At 36.0% G+C, this 17,826-nt stretch overlaps 1 protein-coding gene across 1 annotated transcript in view; it reads left to right on the forward strand.

Annotated features, from left to right (window-relative positions):
- aacs (acetoacetyl-CoA synthetase) overlaps positions 1-17,826 on the forward strand; it is a 78,177-nt gene that overhangs the window by 10,283 nt on the left and 50,068 nt on the right. The window contains exons 3-8 of the mRNA XM_061904852.1: positions 903-1,023; positions 5,653-5,766; positions 12,760-12,857; positions 15,635-15,749; positions 15,812-15,893; positions 15,948-16,101. Of these exons, the coding sequence (XP_061760836.1) occupies positions 903-1,023; positions 5,653-5,766; positions 12,760-12,857; positions 15,635-15,749; positions 15,812-15,893; positions 15,948-16,101 (684 nt within the window). The remainder of the gene's footprint in view (positions 1-902; positions 1,024-5,652; positions 5,767-12,759; positions 12,858-15,634; positions 15,750-15,811; positions 15,894-15,947; positions 16,102-17,826) is intronic.

A 17,826-nucleotide genomic window follows, 5' to 3' on the forward strand; every position in this document is an offset into this window, starting at 1 on the left:
TTCCTGTGGATTTTAGCTGGAAGTTGTCAGTCAATGAAATATAGGTCTCAGTGAGACATACATTGAGGTTTTTGTTTCATGTGAGTATGACATTTCTACAGTGAGTTAGGAAGCCGCCATCTTGTGACAACATTAGCGCAACTGCAACAGCGCACCGGTACTTTGCGGGCTCATAAAATCCAAACCGGGGTAGTAATTAAAACTATTTCATCAACTTTTAATTAGAAGGGTTCAATCTCTTTTTTTGTGTTTATTAGAAGCGAAAACGACAAACGGCCTCAGAGGAAATAATGTTTGAAGAAAAGCGGATTTTCTTTAGCCAACTTTTCTATTGAAGGGGGAATTGCAAACTTCCTGTTGATTTTAGCTGGGAGGTATGAGTGTATGAAATATGGGTCTAACTGAGACCTACATAGTGCTTTTTGTTTCATGTTTCTACGACATTGCTACTAAAAGTTAGACAGTTTTGTCAGTGTTTTCTTCCAAAGGGGCGCTAGAGTGCTATTTTGAATTTTAGGGTTTGTTTTTTTGATTAGATTCCAATTTTCGCCAGTCCTGATGTGTGTGTCAAATTTGGTGAATTTTGAAGCATGTTAAGGGGGTCAAATTACAGCTCAAAGAGGCGGCGGTGTAATAAAGAATAATAATAAAACCTTAGAAATTCAATAGGGTCCTCTGTCCCAAAGGGACATCGGTCCCTAATAAAAAAGAAAATGCATATATAAACCTACATAGCATCTTTAACGTCCAAAATGTATCAAAGTGGATTCAAATCCTTCAATTATTTTACACGCAACCCTCGCTGGGAAAAAAGTTGCTTACATTCCGATCTCAGCAGTGATATCAAAAAGCCAAAAAATGGGTGTGTCCTTCAAGCCGTGTGCCTTGTGGACGTGTTCCAGGTGGTGGACGTATCCAAGCGTGTCTCCGACGTTCCCCAGTGGTTCAAAGGCGCCCGGCTCAACTACGCGGAGAACCTGCTGAAACACGGTGACCAGGACAAGGTGGCTCTTTATGCTGCAAGTAGGTTGACCTTCGCACACGTCCACCAAAGCTTTTACGTAGAAGATCTCAGGCACGGCACAGCCAAACAAACGAGTCCTGTCTATCATTCCGTCCAACAAGAGTGGGTGACAACAGCGATAAAATGAAAGTGATATTAAATGTTACATAATAAATGATATCAGATGCAGTGTTATTTATTAAACAACAAAATAATGATTTGAGGATAAACGACGCAGTGTTATTCATTAAACAATCATTTAAATAATTCATCGTAAATTATATCAGATACAGTATTATTCTTGAAACAATAAAATAAGGAATTTGGGATGAATCATATCAGATGCACTCTTGTTTATTTAACAATAAAATCAAGGAATTCAGGATAAATGATATCAGATACTCTTTAATTCATAAAACAACAGAATAAGGAATTCATGATAAAAGATATCAGATGCAATGTTAATCCTTAAACAACAAAATGAATGATTTCAGGATGAATTATAAATGATACAATGTTATTTATTGAACAAGAAAAAATATGATACCAGAGTGAATAATATCAGGTACTGTGTTTTTGATATCAAACAAATAATGAATTCAGGATCAATTATATATACAGTATATGACATCATGTTATTCATTAAGCACTAACAATGGATGCTTTCAGGATTAACGATATCAGACACTGTGTTATTCATTTAAACAGAAACATAATATATTCAGAATAGATAATATCAGTTACTGTATTATTCATTAATGAAAAAAAAAATAAGTTCAGGGTAAATGATATCGGACACTTTATTCATTAAACAATAAAAATGATGAATTCATGATAAATGACATCGGTCACTGTTATTCATTAAACAATAACAATAATGCATTCAGGATAAATGACATCCGACTTTTTACAAATGATGAATTCATGATGAATAATATTAAGACACTGTTATATACTAAACAACAAAATAATGCATTCAGGATAAATTATATCAGTCATTGTGTTATTCAATAAACAATTACAATATTGCATTCAGGATAAATTATATCAGACACTGTTATTTATTAAACAACAAAATAATGTATTCAGGATAAATGATATCAGTCATTGCGTTATTCATTAAACAATAATATTGCATTCAGGATCAATTATATCAGATGCCGTGTTATTTTCAAACGTTTGCATTAAATACTAACAATCAATGCATTCATTAAAATAATATCAGACACTGTGTTGTGTATTAAACAATAGCAATGAATGCATTCAGGATAAATTATGTCAGATACTGTGGTATTTATTAAACACTAACAACCAATGCGTTCATGATAAAGGATATCAGACACTGTGTTATTTATTGAACAATCACAATGAAGTATTCATGATAAGTGATATCAGACACTGTGTTATTTATTAAACGATTATGAATGCATTCATGATAAATCATATCAGATACTTTGTTATTTATTAAACACTAACAATCAACACATTGATGATAAACGATATCAGATACTGTGTTATTAAACAATAACAATAAATGCATTCAGGATAAATGATATTAGATAATGTAATATTCATTTAACAGTAACAATCAAATCATTCATGATAAATGATATCAGACACTGTTATTTATTGAACAATAACAATGATTGCATTAAGGATAAATGATATCTGACACTGTTATTTATTAAACAATAACAATGAATGCGTTCAGCATGAATTATAACAGATACTGTGTTATTTATTAACAGTAACGATCAATGCTTTCATGATAAATGATATCGGACACTGTGTTATTTATTGAACAATAACAATGAATGTATTCACGATAAATTATATCAGACACTGTTTATTTTTTGAACAATCACAATGAATGAATTCATGATAAATTATATCAGACACTGTTATTTATTAACACTAACAATCAATGCATTTGTGATAAATGATATCAGACACTGTGTTATGTATTAAACGACAACAATCAATGCATTCATGATGGATGATATCAGACACTGTGCTATTTATTAAACATTAACAATCAATGCATTTATGATAAATGATATCAGACACTGTGTTACTTACTAAACACTGACAATCATTGCATTCATGATAAATGATAACAGACACTGTGTCATGCATTGAACACTAACAATGAATGCATTCAGGATAAACGATATCATACACCTGTACAGTAGATTCCCTTCAGCCCACAATAAGTGTAAATCCAACATATTTGCACGTGCACAATGTTAGGACAGTGTTGCAGGTTGAAGTCCAGGACACAAACATTGTTGACTGCACACAGAAGTCAGTAAGAAGCTGGAGTGTCCGTCCATGCTTGCACCCTCATTACATTAAGCAATGAATAGGCTCTTCCTTTATTGTGTGTGTGTGTGTGTGCGTGCGTGCGCGTGCATGTGCGTGCATGTGTGTGTGTGTGTGCGTGTGTGTGCGTGTGTGTGTGTGTGCGTGTGTGTGTGTGCGTGTGTGTGTGTGCGTGTGTGCGTGTGTGTGTGTGTGTGTGTGTGTGTGTGTGTGTGTGTGTGTGTAGGTAGGTGCAGGCTAAAGATAGCTTTGGCTCATAAACCTGCTCCCTCTTTCTGGAGCCATAAGGTAATAATGGAAACTGCTAGAGGTGCGCCTGTATCGATGTTTCACACAGAACTGTTAAACCTTTAACGCGGTTTGGCATATTTTCATCTCTTCTTTGCTGTTCGGACACCCTTTTTATTTTTTGTTAGGGAGCAGTTCCAAAAAGTCAAAGTGGAAAAACCTGAATCCACAAGTGTTTCTCACAGTCTTTATTAAAAGGGCTGGCACTCACAACTTTCTTTGGCCACATTGTTGCACTATTTTTCATTCTCACTCTACAAAAAAGTGCAGAGACCGAATCACCAACAGGCGGATTCTTCTATCGCACACAGCGTTCTAGGGCTTGGCGATAAAACGATATTCGTATGTTTCACCATAGACACGTAATCAATATCAACGTTTTTCCATAAAAACTTCGATATATGTATTTTTTTTCATTCGGTTACTATACAATCTACAGATGTTGTTTTTTCAATGTGTTACTGTAAATGGAAAAATAATACCAGCGCTTTTTCTTTTTTTAATTTTACAACAAAAAAAAAAACAGTGGTATTGCTATTTTACTTACAGTTATATGAAGTAAAAAAACCACCTAATTCTGGATGGATGATATCAGATACAGTGTTATTCATCAAACAATAAAAAGTAATTATATATTATTGATATCAAGTACAGTGTTATTCATTGAACAATACACATTTATTTTAGATAAATGATATCAGATACAGAGTTATTCATTGAACAATACAAATAATTCTGGATAAATGATATCAGATACAGTGCTATTCATGAAACCATACAAATACATAATTCTGGATAAATGCTATCAGATACAGTGTTATTCATTGGACAAAACAAATAATTATTTCTGGATAAATGGTGTCAGATACAATATTATTCATGAAACAACCAAAATACCAAATTCTGGATAGTTGATATCAGATACAGTGTATTTATATATAAAAAAATCTATATGCGGTAATTGATATCAGATACAGTGTAGTTAATGAAACAATACAAATATCTAATTCTGTATTATTGATATCAGATACAGTGTTATGCATTAAAAATATCTATATAATTGATATCAGATACAGTGTTATTCATGAATCAATACAAATACCTAATTCTGGATAATTGATATCAGATACAGTGTTATTATATATATATATATATATATATATATATATATATATATATATATATATATATATAATCTATATAATTGATATCAGATACAGTGTTGTTCATGAAACAATACAAATATCTAATTCTCGATAATTGATATCAGATAGTGTTATTCTTTAAAAAATTCTAGATAATAGATATCAGATACAGTGTTATTCATGAAACAACACACATATCCAATTTTGGATAAATAATATCAGATACAGTGTTATTCATTGAACGATAAAATGAGGCATTCAGGATAAATGATATCAGACACTGTGTTATTCATTAAACTGTCAAACTAAATATGGATAAATGATGTCAGATGCAGTGTCTTTCATGAAACAATCATATAAAGTATTCATCAAATAAAACTTCGTAAATTTCACGTTAAAAAACTGGCAGAATTTTATGTGAACGTCAAAATGTAAATTAGCAATGTAAATGTAGAAATGTAAGTAAATGTAGAAATTTAAACGTAGACATGTAAACTTAGAAATGTATAAGTATACATTCAACAGTGAAATGTTAACGTAAAAGTGTAAACGTTAAAAATTAAATGTTGAAATTTAAACGTTGAAAAGTAAACATGTAAATCAAGTATTGTAAACATACAAAAGTAAATTTAAAACTGTTCATTTAGAAGTGTAAACTGGCAGAATTTCTCTGTAAAATCAGTGTAGTAATTTGATGAATAATGCTTTGAAGTCATAAGTCAAGCAGATATTTATATTCCTTGTGAAGATGTGTGGAATGATGTTTGCTGTATTGTTCAATCACATGTTCTCCTGTCAGAGTACTTTTTTGATGCATGTTATTTCTAGGCTCTCAGGCTTTTTCTCACCGGGTATCGAAACTGAAAGTTAACCTGACGCGTGTGTTTCTGCCAGCCGAGGCCAACGAGGACATCGTGAAGGTGACCTTTGGGGAGCTCAGGCGTGACGTGGCGTTGTTTGCCGCCGCCATGAGGAAGATGGGCGTCCGGACGGGAGACCGAGTCGTGGGTAAGCCTCGCTGGAAGCACTTCGTCTTCTTCTTCTTCTGGTGCGCTCCTCCTAGGAAAAGGTTTACGCTAACCAGTGGAGAGTTGCTGTTCCTAATCAAGAAGAAGTTGACATGGAGGTCCAGATAAGCAAACATCTCCTCCTTATCCTCCTGCCCTAACACTTGCATCCTGCCGGTGAACAAACACAGAACCTTTCTATGTCTCGAACACACACACACACACACACACACACACACACACACACACACACACACACACACACACATACACACACACACGCCCACGCCCACACTCTGCAAACACGCAATGCTGCAATCACACAAAAACTGCAAGATCAAAAAGTTCAATCAATCAATTAAATGCTGCAAATTCGCACAACGGCAGGGAAGTTGGCCTGCCTGGAAGGGGGAGGGATAAGTATGTAGAAATGTAAAGGTAGATATGTAAATGTAAAGGATGAAATTTAAAGGTCAAAATGTGAACATCCAAGTGTAAAGGTACAAATGTAAAGGTAAATATGTAAAGTTAGAAGTGTGAACGTTGAAATGTAAAAGTCAAAATGCAAACGTCGACATGTAAAGGTAGAAGTGTAAAGGTCGACGTGTAAAGGTTGATGTGTGAAGGTCGACATGTAAAGGTAGAAATACAAATGTTAAAATGTGAACGCCAAGATGTAAACGTCGACATGTAGAGGTCGAAATGTAAAGATCAAAATGTAAACGTCGACATGTAAAGGTCGTAATGTCAATCAATCAATCAATCAATCAATATTTATTTATATAGCCCCAAATCACAAGTGTCTCAAAGGGCTGCAAATGTAGAGGTCGGCATGTAAACGTTGAAATGTAAAGGTAAAAATGTAAGGTAGAAGTGTAAAGGTCGACATGTAAAGGTAGAAATGTTAAGGTAGAATTATAAATGTTAAAATGTAAACGCCAAAATGTAAAGGTTGACATGTAAACGTCGAAATGTAAAGGTCGACATGTTAAGCTAGACATGTAAACATGGAAATGTAAAGGTAAAAATGTAAAGGTGGGAATGTAAGGTAGAAGTGTAAAGGTTGACATGTAAAGGTAGAAATATAATTGTTACGTAAAATGTAAATGCCAAAATGTAAACACCAACATGTAAAGGTCGACATGTAAAGGTAACAATGTAAAGGTAGAAGTGTAAAGGTCGACATGTAATGGTAGAAATATAAATGTTAAAATGTAAATGCCAAAATGTAAACGCTGACATGTAAAGGTCGACATCTAAACGTTGAAATGTAAAGGTAAAAATGTAAATGTCGAAATGTAAGGTAGAAGTGTAAAGGTCGACATGTAAAGGTAGAAATGTTAAGGTAGAATTATAAATGTTAAAATGTAAACGCCAAAATGTAAAGGTTGACATGTAAACGTCGAAATGTAAAGGTCGACATGTTAAGCTAGACATGTAAACATGGAAATGTAAAGGTGGGAATGTAAGGTAGAAGTGTAAAGGTTGACATGTAAAGGTAGAAATATAATTGTTACGTAAAATGTAAATGCCAAAATGTAAACACCAACATGTAAAGGTCGACATGTAAAGGTAACAATGTAAAGGTAGAAGTGTAAAGGTCGACATGTAATGGTAGAAATATAAATGTTAAAATGTAAATGCCAAAATGTAAACACTGACATGTAAAGGTCGACATCTAAACGTTGAAATGTAAAGGTAAAAATGTAAATGTCGAAATGTAAGGTAGAAGTGTAAAGGTCGACATGTAAAGTTAGAAATCTTAAGCTAGAAATATAAATGTTAAAATGTAAACGCCAAAATGTAAAGGTCGACATGTAAAGGTTGGCATGTAAACGTCGAAATGTAAAGGTAACAATGTAAAGGTCGACATTTAAACATTGAAAAGTAAAGGTAAAAATGTTAAGGTCGACATTTAAACATTGAAAACTAAAGGTAAAAATGTTAAGGTCGAAATGTAAAGGAAGAAATGATAATGTAGAAATATAAATGTTAAAATGTAAATGCCAAAATGTAAAGGTCGACATGAAAAGGTAGAAATATAAATGTTAAAATTAAAATGCCGACATGTAAAAGTCGACATGTAAACGTCGAAATGTAAAGGTAAAAATGGAAATGTTGAAATGTAAGGTAGAAGTATATAGGTCAACATGTAAATGTAGAAATGTTAAGGTAGAAATATAAATGTTCAAATGTAAATGCCGACATGTAAAGATCGACATGTAAACGTAGAAGTGTAAAGGTAAAGGAAAACTAAATGTTCGAAAATTTAAACGTGGAAAAGTAAATGTGGAAATTTTAATGCAGAAATGTTAGTGTAGAAAAGTAAACGTAAAAAAGTAAACATTGATTGATTGATTGATTGATTGAAACTTTTATTAGTAGATTGCACAGTACAGTACATATTCCGTACAATTGACCACTAAATGGTAACACCCGAATAAGTTTTTCAACTTGTTTAAGTCGGGGTCCACGTTAATCAACTCATGTAAATTAAGAATTGTAAACATACAAAAGTAAATGTAAAAATGTTAATTTGCAGGAGCAAACGTCGAAATGTAAAATGTCGAAATGCAAAATGTTGAAATGGAAATGTGGATATTGAAATATACCCAACTAAAAGTAGAAATGTTATTGCAAAAATGTTAATGTAGATAAGTAAACATATAAAGGTAGAAAAGTAAATGTAGAAATATTAATTTAAAAATGTAAACGTCGCAATGCAAATGATTAAAATTAAACCTCAAAATGTAAACATATAAATGTGGATAATAAGTAAATGTTCAAATTAAACACAGAAATGTAAACATACAAAATGCGAAGGCAGAAATGTAGAACGTCAAAGGATGTCAGTCAGCTTGTGTGTGAGGAACATTCTTGTCCTTCCTGGCGTTCATGTTGGCTATTATTGATCACCCTCCAGCACTCAGCTGATGAGGTCAACTCTGCTTTATGGCACGCACGCACGCACACACACACACACACACACACACACACACACACACACACACACACACACACACACACACACAGGACTCTAACTACACAGGTATATCTGGGGTTAGAAGTACCTAAGCTATGAAAAATGTCTATAAATGATGAATATATCAGAGGAGTACAAGTACACACTCTTGCATCATCGTGCACCAACAAATCAAAGTGGAATTTGTTGTCTTGTCACGAAGCGACAAAGCTCCTTCCTCACTCACCAACCTTGGATTCATGAGGAACAGTGTGGTCTGAGAACTGTGGACCAGATCGATACCCTCTGGAAGGGTCCCTGAGGCTGCTTGGACGTTTGGTCTAACTGTGCTTTGCAGGACTTGGAGAAGGCATTAATTACACCATGTCCCTCGTGAAGCCCTGAGGGGTGTGCTCAGAGAGTATTCGGTATCAGACCGCCTGATTGGGATCGGTTCGTTCCCCGTGTGATCGGGAAGTCCAACTTGTTCACAGTGAGGGTTGGACTCCCGCCAGGGCTGCCCTTTGTCACCGATTCTGTTCACAACTTTCATGGACAGAATTTCCCTGCGTGGTCAGGACGTTGAAAGCATCCTGTGAAGTGGCTGTAGGATTAGGTCTCAAATGTAGTCCTGATGAAACCAGGATGTTCAGTTCTTACTAGATTTGTTCAGTTCTTACTAGATTTGTTCGCAGCCTAGTGTGAAGCGACTGGCATGAGAATCAGCACCTCCAAGTCCGAGTCCTTTGTTCACGCCCGCAAAAGGGCGGAGTGCCATCTCCAGGTTGAGGAGAAGGTCTTGCACCAAGTGGGGGAGTTATTACCAAAATGGGTCTCGTTCCTGAGTGACGAAAGAGTGGATAGTGAAATCGACATCAGTGCAGCGTTGGCACTAATGCGGATCCTAGTGAAAAAGGAGCAGAGCCAGAAGGCAAAGCTCTCAATTTACCGGTCAATCTACGTTCCTACACGCACCTACAGTCATGAGCTTTGGGTTGTGACTGAAAGGACAAGATCACGGGTAAAAGTGGCCGGAATAAGTTCCTGTTGTCGGCTGGCAGGGCTCTCCCTTAGAGATTGGGTGAGAAGCTCTGTCATTTGGGAGGATCTCCAATTAAGGTCGCTGCTCCTCCACATTGAGAGAAGCAAGATGAGGTGGTTCAGTCTTCTTGTCAGAATGCTTCCCCAGACGCATTCAAGTGTTCCCGAGTGAGGGAAGAGTAGATTGTGAGATCAACAGGCGGATCTTTGCAGCGTCTGCAGTAATGCGGACCCTGCATCGGTCTGTCGGGGTGAAGAAGGCGTCCCTACGGTCATGAGTTTGGGTTGTGACCGGAAGGACAAGATCACGGGTACATGCGGTCAGAATGAGTTTTCTCCGTCAGGTGGCAGGGCTCTCCCTTAGAGATAGGGTGAGAAACTCTGTCATTCAGGAGGAGCTCCGAGTAAGGTCGCTGCTCTTCCACATCGAGAGGAACCAGATGAGATGGTTCGGGTATCTGGTCAGAATGCTCCCCCGGACTCCTCCCTGGATGGAGAAGTTCAAGTGTTCACAAGTGAGGGAAGAGTAGATTGTGAGATCGAAAGGCGGATCTTTGCAGCGTCTGCAGTGATGTGGACCCTGCATTGGTCCGTCGGGGTAAAGAAGGCGCTCAACCGGAATCTACGTCCCTACGGTAATGAGCCTTGGGCTGTGACCGAAAGGACAAGATCACAGATACAAGCGGCGAAAATGAGTTCCTCCGTTGGGTGGCGGTGCTCTCCCTCAGAGATAAGGTTAGAAGTACTGCCATTCGGGTGGAGCTCCGAGTAAGGCCGGTGCTGTTCGACATTGAGAGGAGCCAGATGAGATGATTCGGTCATCTTGTCAGAATGCTCCCCAGGTGGACAATTTTATGTGTTCCCGAGTGAGTGAAGAGTTCATTGTGAGATCGACAGGCGGATCTTTGCAGCATCTGCAGTAATGTGGACCCTGCATTGGTACGTCAGGGTGAAAAAGGAGCTGAGCCGGAAGGCTGGGCTCTCAGTTTACAGATCGATCTATATCCCATCCTCACCTATGGTAATGAGCTTTGGGTTGTGACGGAAAGGACAAGATCACGGGTCCAAGCGGCCGTAATGAGTTTTCTCCGTCAGGTGGCATGGCTCTCACTTAGAGACAGGGTGAGAAAGCGCTCAACCGGAATCTACGTCCCTACGTTAACGAGCCTTGGGTTGTGACCAAAAGGACAAGATCACAGATACAAGCGGCAAAAATGAGTTTCCTCCATTGGGTGGCGGTGCTCACCCTCAGAGATAAGGTTAGAAGTACTGCCATTCGGGTGGAGCTCCGAGTAAAGCTGCTGCTCTTCCACATCGAGAGGAGCCAGATGAGGTGGTTCGGGCATCTGATCAGAATGCCCCACCCCGTACGCCTCCACAGGTGGAAAAGTTCTAGTGTTCATGAGTGATGGAAGAGTGGATCGTGAGATCGACATGCGGATTTTTGCAGCGTCTGCAGTAATGCGGACCCTGCATTGGTCCGTCGGGGTGAACAAGGCGTCCCTGCGGTCATGAGCTTTGGGTCGTGACCAAAAGGACAAGCTCACAGTTACATGCGGCTTGAATTAGTTTTCTCCGTCAGGTTGCAGGGCTCTCCCTTAGAGATAGGGTGAGAAACTCTGTTATTCGGGAGGAGCTCCGATTAACGTCGCTGCTCTTCCATATCGAGAGGAACCAGATGAGGTGTTTCGGGCATCACGTGGAAAAGTTCAAGAGTTCACGAGTGAGGGAAGAGTGCATCGTGAGATCAACAGGCGGATCTTTGCAGCGTCTGCAGCAATGCGGACCCTGCATCGGTCTGTCGGGGTGAAGAAGGCGTCCCTACGGTCATGAGCTTTGGGTCGTGACCGAAAGGACTAGATCTCGGGTACATGCGGCCGAAATAGGTTTCCCCTGTCGGGTGGCGGGTTTCTCCCTCAGAGATAATGTAACCTATACGTGCTACTTATCAATGTATAAAAGAGAGAAGGCAGAGACTGAATTGCAGTTTGGTTGGCACAGTGTATTAAAGAGTTAGTGATGGACAGCAGATATATACAACAATGAGTTGAATGGCCATTCAACGTGAGAGCAATTTAAAGGAAAACAGTTACGATAAACATGTATACAATTTCAATTCAAGGATTCAGTGTCTCTGGATGTTGTTTAAACCTCAGCTTGGATAGTAAAGTTCTTGGAGAAGGGTTTTGGAGACAGTGTAGCACTACAGTCCATGTGCTGCGGTTAAGGGTGAAAGTGTGTAGAAGATGGCTGGAGAGTCTCCTGACCAGCCCAGACAGAACACGTGGTGTGGTTCCTGGCTGGAATCTCCCAAGAACGATCCTTGGACTAGAAGATTTTTTTCCTTAGCTGGCCATCATAAAGAGAAGCCAACTCCGCTTCTACAGTCATACACAGCTCAATGACAAAAAAAAATCAGGCGCTGGTAGTCGGTTCTCAAGCAGAAAAACAACCTGCCTCCCCTGCGTCCTGTCTACTGGCCACTTCCTGCTACCAGCTTATGAGCACAGCTGATTGGACCGCGCCGGTATCGTGACTAGGGAGAGTGCGCCGAGCTTAGAGAGCAAGAACTTAATAGTCTCCGCAAATGTATAAAAGTATGGATTTGACACCTGTGTTACAAGATGGTGAGAAACTCTGTCATTCTAGAGGAGCTCAGAGCCAGGAGCCAATTGAGGTTCCACCGGACGCCTCCCGGGGGGGGGGTGATTAGGGCGCGTCCAACCGGCAGGAGGCCACAGGGAAGACCCAGGACACGTTGGGGGGCCTGGGATCCCCCGGGAGGAGCTGGGCGAAGTGACTGGGGAGAGGGAAAGCCGGGGCTCTCTGCTTAGGCTGCTGCTACCGCATGTGTCCAATGTGTGCTGGCGTGACCACAAAGGTTTTTGAAGATAACAAACACTAAATGGATGATGAAGTATTTTGCTCTAACATCGCTCATTGGCGTACCTCTGACCCTTCAAAAACCATATAATGTGTGTCCCTCTGTAGGCTACCTGCCCAATGGCGTCCATGCAGTGGAGGCCATGTTGGCGGCCGCCAGCATCGGCGCCATCTGGAGCTCCACGTCCGTCGACTTTGGCGTCAACGTAAGCAAAAAAAAAAAAAAAGAATTAATTTGCCTGCAAAACACCAAAATAGAATGACTCTGGGATCAATGTGCTTGTTACTGGTCCACTAACGCCTCGTGTGGCCAGTAAAGGTATAACGGCCTTGTTTTTTCACCATGAGGAGTTAAAACTTACATTTTCAATTCATGGTCATTATGGTCTTTATGCTTCTCTTTTGCTGCAGGGGTGTCCAAGCTTTTACTATGTAATATTTATATATTTTTTACTTTCAACTCTGGCATAAAAATGAAATGTTTTATTTTAAATAATGAATGCCCTTTTTTGTTAAAGACAACCTTAATTTTTAATGACAAAAACACAAAATATTCAACATTTGGGAGCAATTGGAGCCTTAAATATGTCAATAGTTCAACATTGATTTTGATTCATTAATATTTTTTGAGCAGTGACAGTTAAAAACTGAATCCCATAAACATTCTCAGAGATCGAAAAGGACCCCACTCATAAAAGTGTTAAAAATCCGTCATATATTAATTTTTTTTTTTACTTCCAACACTTCAATGTATAGATCAACTTCAGGTCTATCTGTCAAGATAATTATATATTTTTTAAAATTTTTGTTTAATGCTATTTTTGTGAAAGAAAACCTTGATTTTTAATGGCAAAACCACAAAATATGCAATATCACCCCTCCAAAAAAATAATACAAACAAGGAATATTTTAATGTAAAGTATTTAGAGCCTTAAATATGTCAATAGTTCATAACATTGATTTTGATTCATTATTATCTTTTGAGCAATGGCAGTTAAAAAAAAATCCCATAAAAATTCTCAGGGATCATAAAGGACCCCCCTCATAAAAGTGTTAAAAATATGTCATATATTATATATTTTTTTAAACTTACAAAACTTAAATCTCTAGATCAACTTCAGATCTATCTTCAAATGTTTTTTTTTTTGTATTTTTTAATTTTTATTTTAATGCCATTTTTGTGAAAGAAAACCGTGTTTTATTTAATGGCAAAACCACAAAATAGGCAATAGCACCCCTCCCAAAAAAATTATACAAACATAGAATATTTGAATGTAAAGTATTTGAGGCCTTAAATACCTCAATCATTCATAACCACATTGATTTGGATTCATCATTATCTTTTGAGCAATGGCATTTAAAAAAAAATCCTATAAAGATTCTCAGGAATCATAAAGGACCCCACTCATAAAAGTGTTAAAAATCTCTCATATATTATTTTTATCTTTTTACTCACAACACTTACATCTCTAGATCAACTTCAGGTCTATCTTTTAAGATATTTTTTTGTATTTTTCTTAAGTTTAATGCCATTTTTGTGAAAGAAAACCTTGATATTTTTTAATGGCAAAAACGCAAAATATGCAATATCACCCCTCCCCAAAAAATAATGCAAACCTGGAATATTTTAATGTAAAGTTTTTGGAGCCTTAAATATTTCAAACATACATAACAACATTGATTTTGATTCATTATTATCTTTTGAGCAATGGCAGTTAAAAAATCCCATAAAAATTCTCAGGAATCATAAAGGACCCCACTCATAAAAGTGTTAAAAATATGTCATGTAATATATTTTTTTTACTTACAACACTTAAATCTGTAGATCAACTTCAGGTCTATCTTTTATGGTATTTTTTTGGTGTATTTTCTTTATGTTTAATTCCATTTTGGTGAAAGAAAACCTTGATGTTTAATGGCAAAAACCCAAAATATGCAATATCACCCCTCCAAAAAAATAATACAAACATGGAATATTTTAATATAAAGTATTTGGATCCTTAAATATGTCAATAATTCATAACAACATTGACTTTGATTCATTATTATCTTTTGAGCAATGGCAGTTAAAAAAAATCCCATAAAAATTCTCAGGGATCATAAAGGACCCCACTCATAAAAGTGTTAAAAATATGTCATATAATATATATATATTTTTTACTTACAACACTTAAATCTCTAGTTCAACTTCAGGTCTATCTTTTAAGATATTTTTATTTATTTATTTTTTTTCAGGTATAATGCCATTTTTGTGAAAGAAAACCTTGATTTTTTTTAATGGCAAAAACACAAAATATGCAATATCACCCATCCCCCAAAAATTATACAAACATGGAATATTTGAATGTAAAGTATTTGAGGCCTTAAATACGTCAATGATTCATAACAACATTGATTTTGAGTCATTATTGTCTTTTGAGCAATGGCATTTAAAAAAGAAATCCCATAAAAATTCTCAGGGATCATAAAGGACCCCACTCATAAAAGTGTTAAAAATCTCTCATATATTATTATTATTTTTTTACTTTCAACACTTAAATCTCCAGATCAACTTCAGGTCTCACTGTCAATATAATTAATTAAAAACAATTTTTTTTATGTTTATTGCCATTTTTGTAAAAGAAAACCTTGATTTTTAATGGCAAAAACACAAAATATGAAAGAAAACCTCTCCAACAAAAATAATACAAACATGTAATATTTGATATGAAGTATTTGGAGTCTCAAATATGTTATTAATTCATTACAACATTTATTTTAATTCATCATTATCTTTTGAGCAATGGCAGTTTTAGAGAAAAACAAACTTTTGTTATTAGAGTCCCGTTGCAACTTTTCACCTGTTTTCTTTTCTATTCCACTTTTTTTTATGTATTTTTTTTTCCCAAATAGTATTTTGGGTCCGTTAAAAAAAAAGCACTTTGGCCACCTCTAGTCTGCACATTTGGTGCAGTGTTGTTTCATTATTTCCTTCCTCCGACAGGGCGTTCTTGACAGGTTCTCTCAGATCCAGCCCAAGCTCATCTTCTCCGTGGCGGCCGTGGTCTACAACGGCAAAACTCACGAGCACATGGAGAAGCTCAGCAGCGTGGTCAAAGGTCAGCACGTGGCCTTCAGGGCACTTTTCCTTCTGCCTTTGTCATAGTCGCCGTCCTCCTAGGTCTTCCCGACCTGCAGAAGGTGGTGGTCATCCCCTACGCTCGCCCCAAAGCCCAGGTCGACCTCTCCAAGATGCCCAACAGGTGGGAGGAAGCCACGCCTCTCCTGGGTTCTTCTGACGTTCTTCTCCCAAACAGCGTGTTCCTCGACGACTTCCTGGCGTCCGGGCGAGGGGATGGCGACCAACCCCCCCAGCTGGAGTTTGAACAGCTTCCTTTCAGCCACCCTCTCTTCATCATGTACTCCTCTGGGACCACAGGGGCCCCCAAATGCATGGTCCACTCGGCCGGGGTGAGAAAACCTTTTGCAGTCACTCTCTCACCACAATTCCTACCTTTAATTATATATATATGTGTGTGTGTGTATATATATATATATATATATATATATATATATATATATATATATATATATATATATATGTATATATATATATATGTATATATATATATATGTGTATATATATATATATATATATATATATATATATATATATATATATATATATATATATATATATGTATATGTATATATATATATGTATATATATATATATGTATATGTATATATATATATATATGTATATGTATATATATATATGTATATATATATATATGTATATGTATATATATATATGTATATATATATATATGTGTATATATATATATATATATATATATATATATATATATATATATATATATATATATATATATATATATATATGTATATGTATATGTATATGTATATGTATACGTGTGTGTTTAATGAGAATGTAGTCATAGCTAGAATGACGTTGAGTGACTGTTGTTCTATGATCCGCCACAAGGTGGGAGCAGAGTTCCATCAACAGACAGCGATAGTTTCATTGGGCTGAGAAAAAAAGTGATGGAAGTAAAAAGTTTGAGTGTAATGCAGGAGTGACGTCAACACACACCTTGAAGACATATATTTCCTTCTTTGTCGCCCTTTTCAGTTCCTCATGATGCACTTAGTTGCTACTTTTGTTGCACCTCTCCACAAAATAAGTGTCAGAAACTAGATGAGATTAAACATGGGATTAAACGATTCTATTTCATATTTGATGCATTCATACTGGGCCTGTCTTTGTGCGCCGTCATTAAAAGTGTCCAGGTGCTACCAATAAACAATAATAACAATTATATAATGATAATACCAATAATAACCACAAAGTATATTAACAACGCCACAAATTATATAAATAATAACACCACTAATTATATTAATAACAACACCACTAAATATATTAATAACCATACCAATTATATTAATAATAACACTACACATTTTATTAATAACTCCACAAATTATATTAATAACACCACTAATTAAATGTATACAAACTCCACAAATGATATTAAAAATAACTCCAAAAATTATATTAATGATAACACCACTATTTATATTAATAACACTACAAATTATATCAATAATAACGCCACAAATTATACTAATAATAACTCCACAAATCATATTAATAATAACACCACTAATTATATTAACAATAACTCAACAAATTTGATTAATAACACTACAAATTATATCAATAATACCACAAATAATATTGATAATAACACCACAAATTATATTAATAACTCCACAGGGTTTATTAATTATAACTCGATTAATTATATTAATAACACTACAAATTATATCAAGAACGCCACAAATTATATTAATAATAACTCCACAAATCATATTAATAATAACACCTTTAATTATATTAATAATAACTCCACAAATTATATTAATAACAACTTGACTAATTATATTAATAACCCTACAAATTATATTAATAATAACGCTACACATTTTATTAATAATAACTCCACAAATTATATTAATAACACCACTAATTAAATGTATACAAACTCCACAAATTATAGTAATAACAACTCCAAAAATTATATCAATGATAACACCACTAATTATATTAATAACACGACAAATTATATCAATAATAATGCCACAATTGATATTAATAATAACTCCAAA

This window comes from Nerophis ophidion, linkage group LG01 (assembly GCF_033978795.1).
Source record: "Nerophis ophidion isolate RoL-2023_Sa linkage group LG01, RoL_Noph_v1.0, whole genome shotgun sequence".
Classification (NCBI taxonomy): domain Eukaryota; kingdom Metazoa; phylum Chordata; class Actinopteri; order Syngnathiformes; family Syngnathidae; genus Nerophis; species Nerophis ophidion.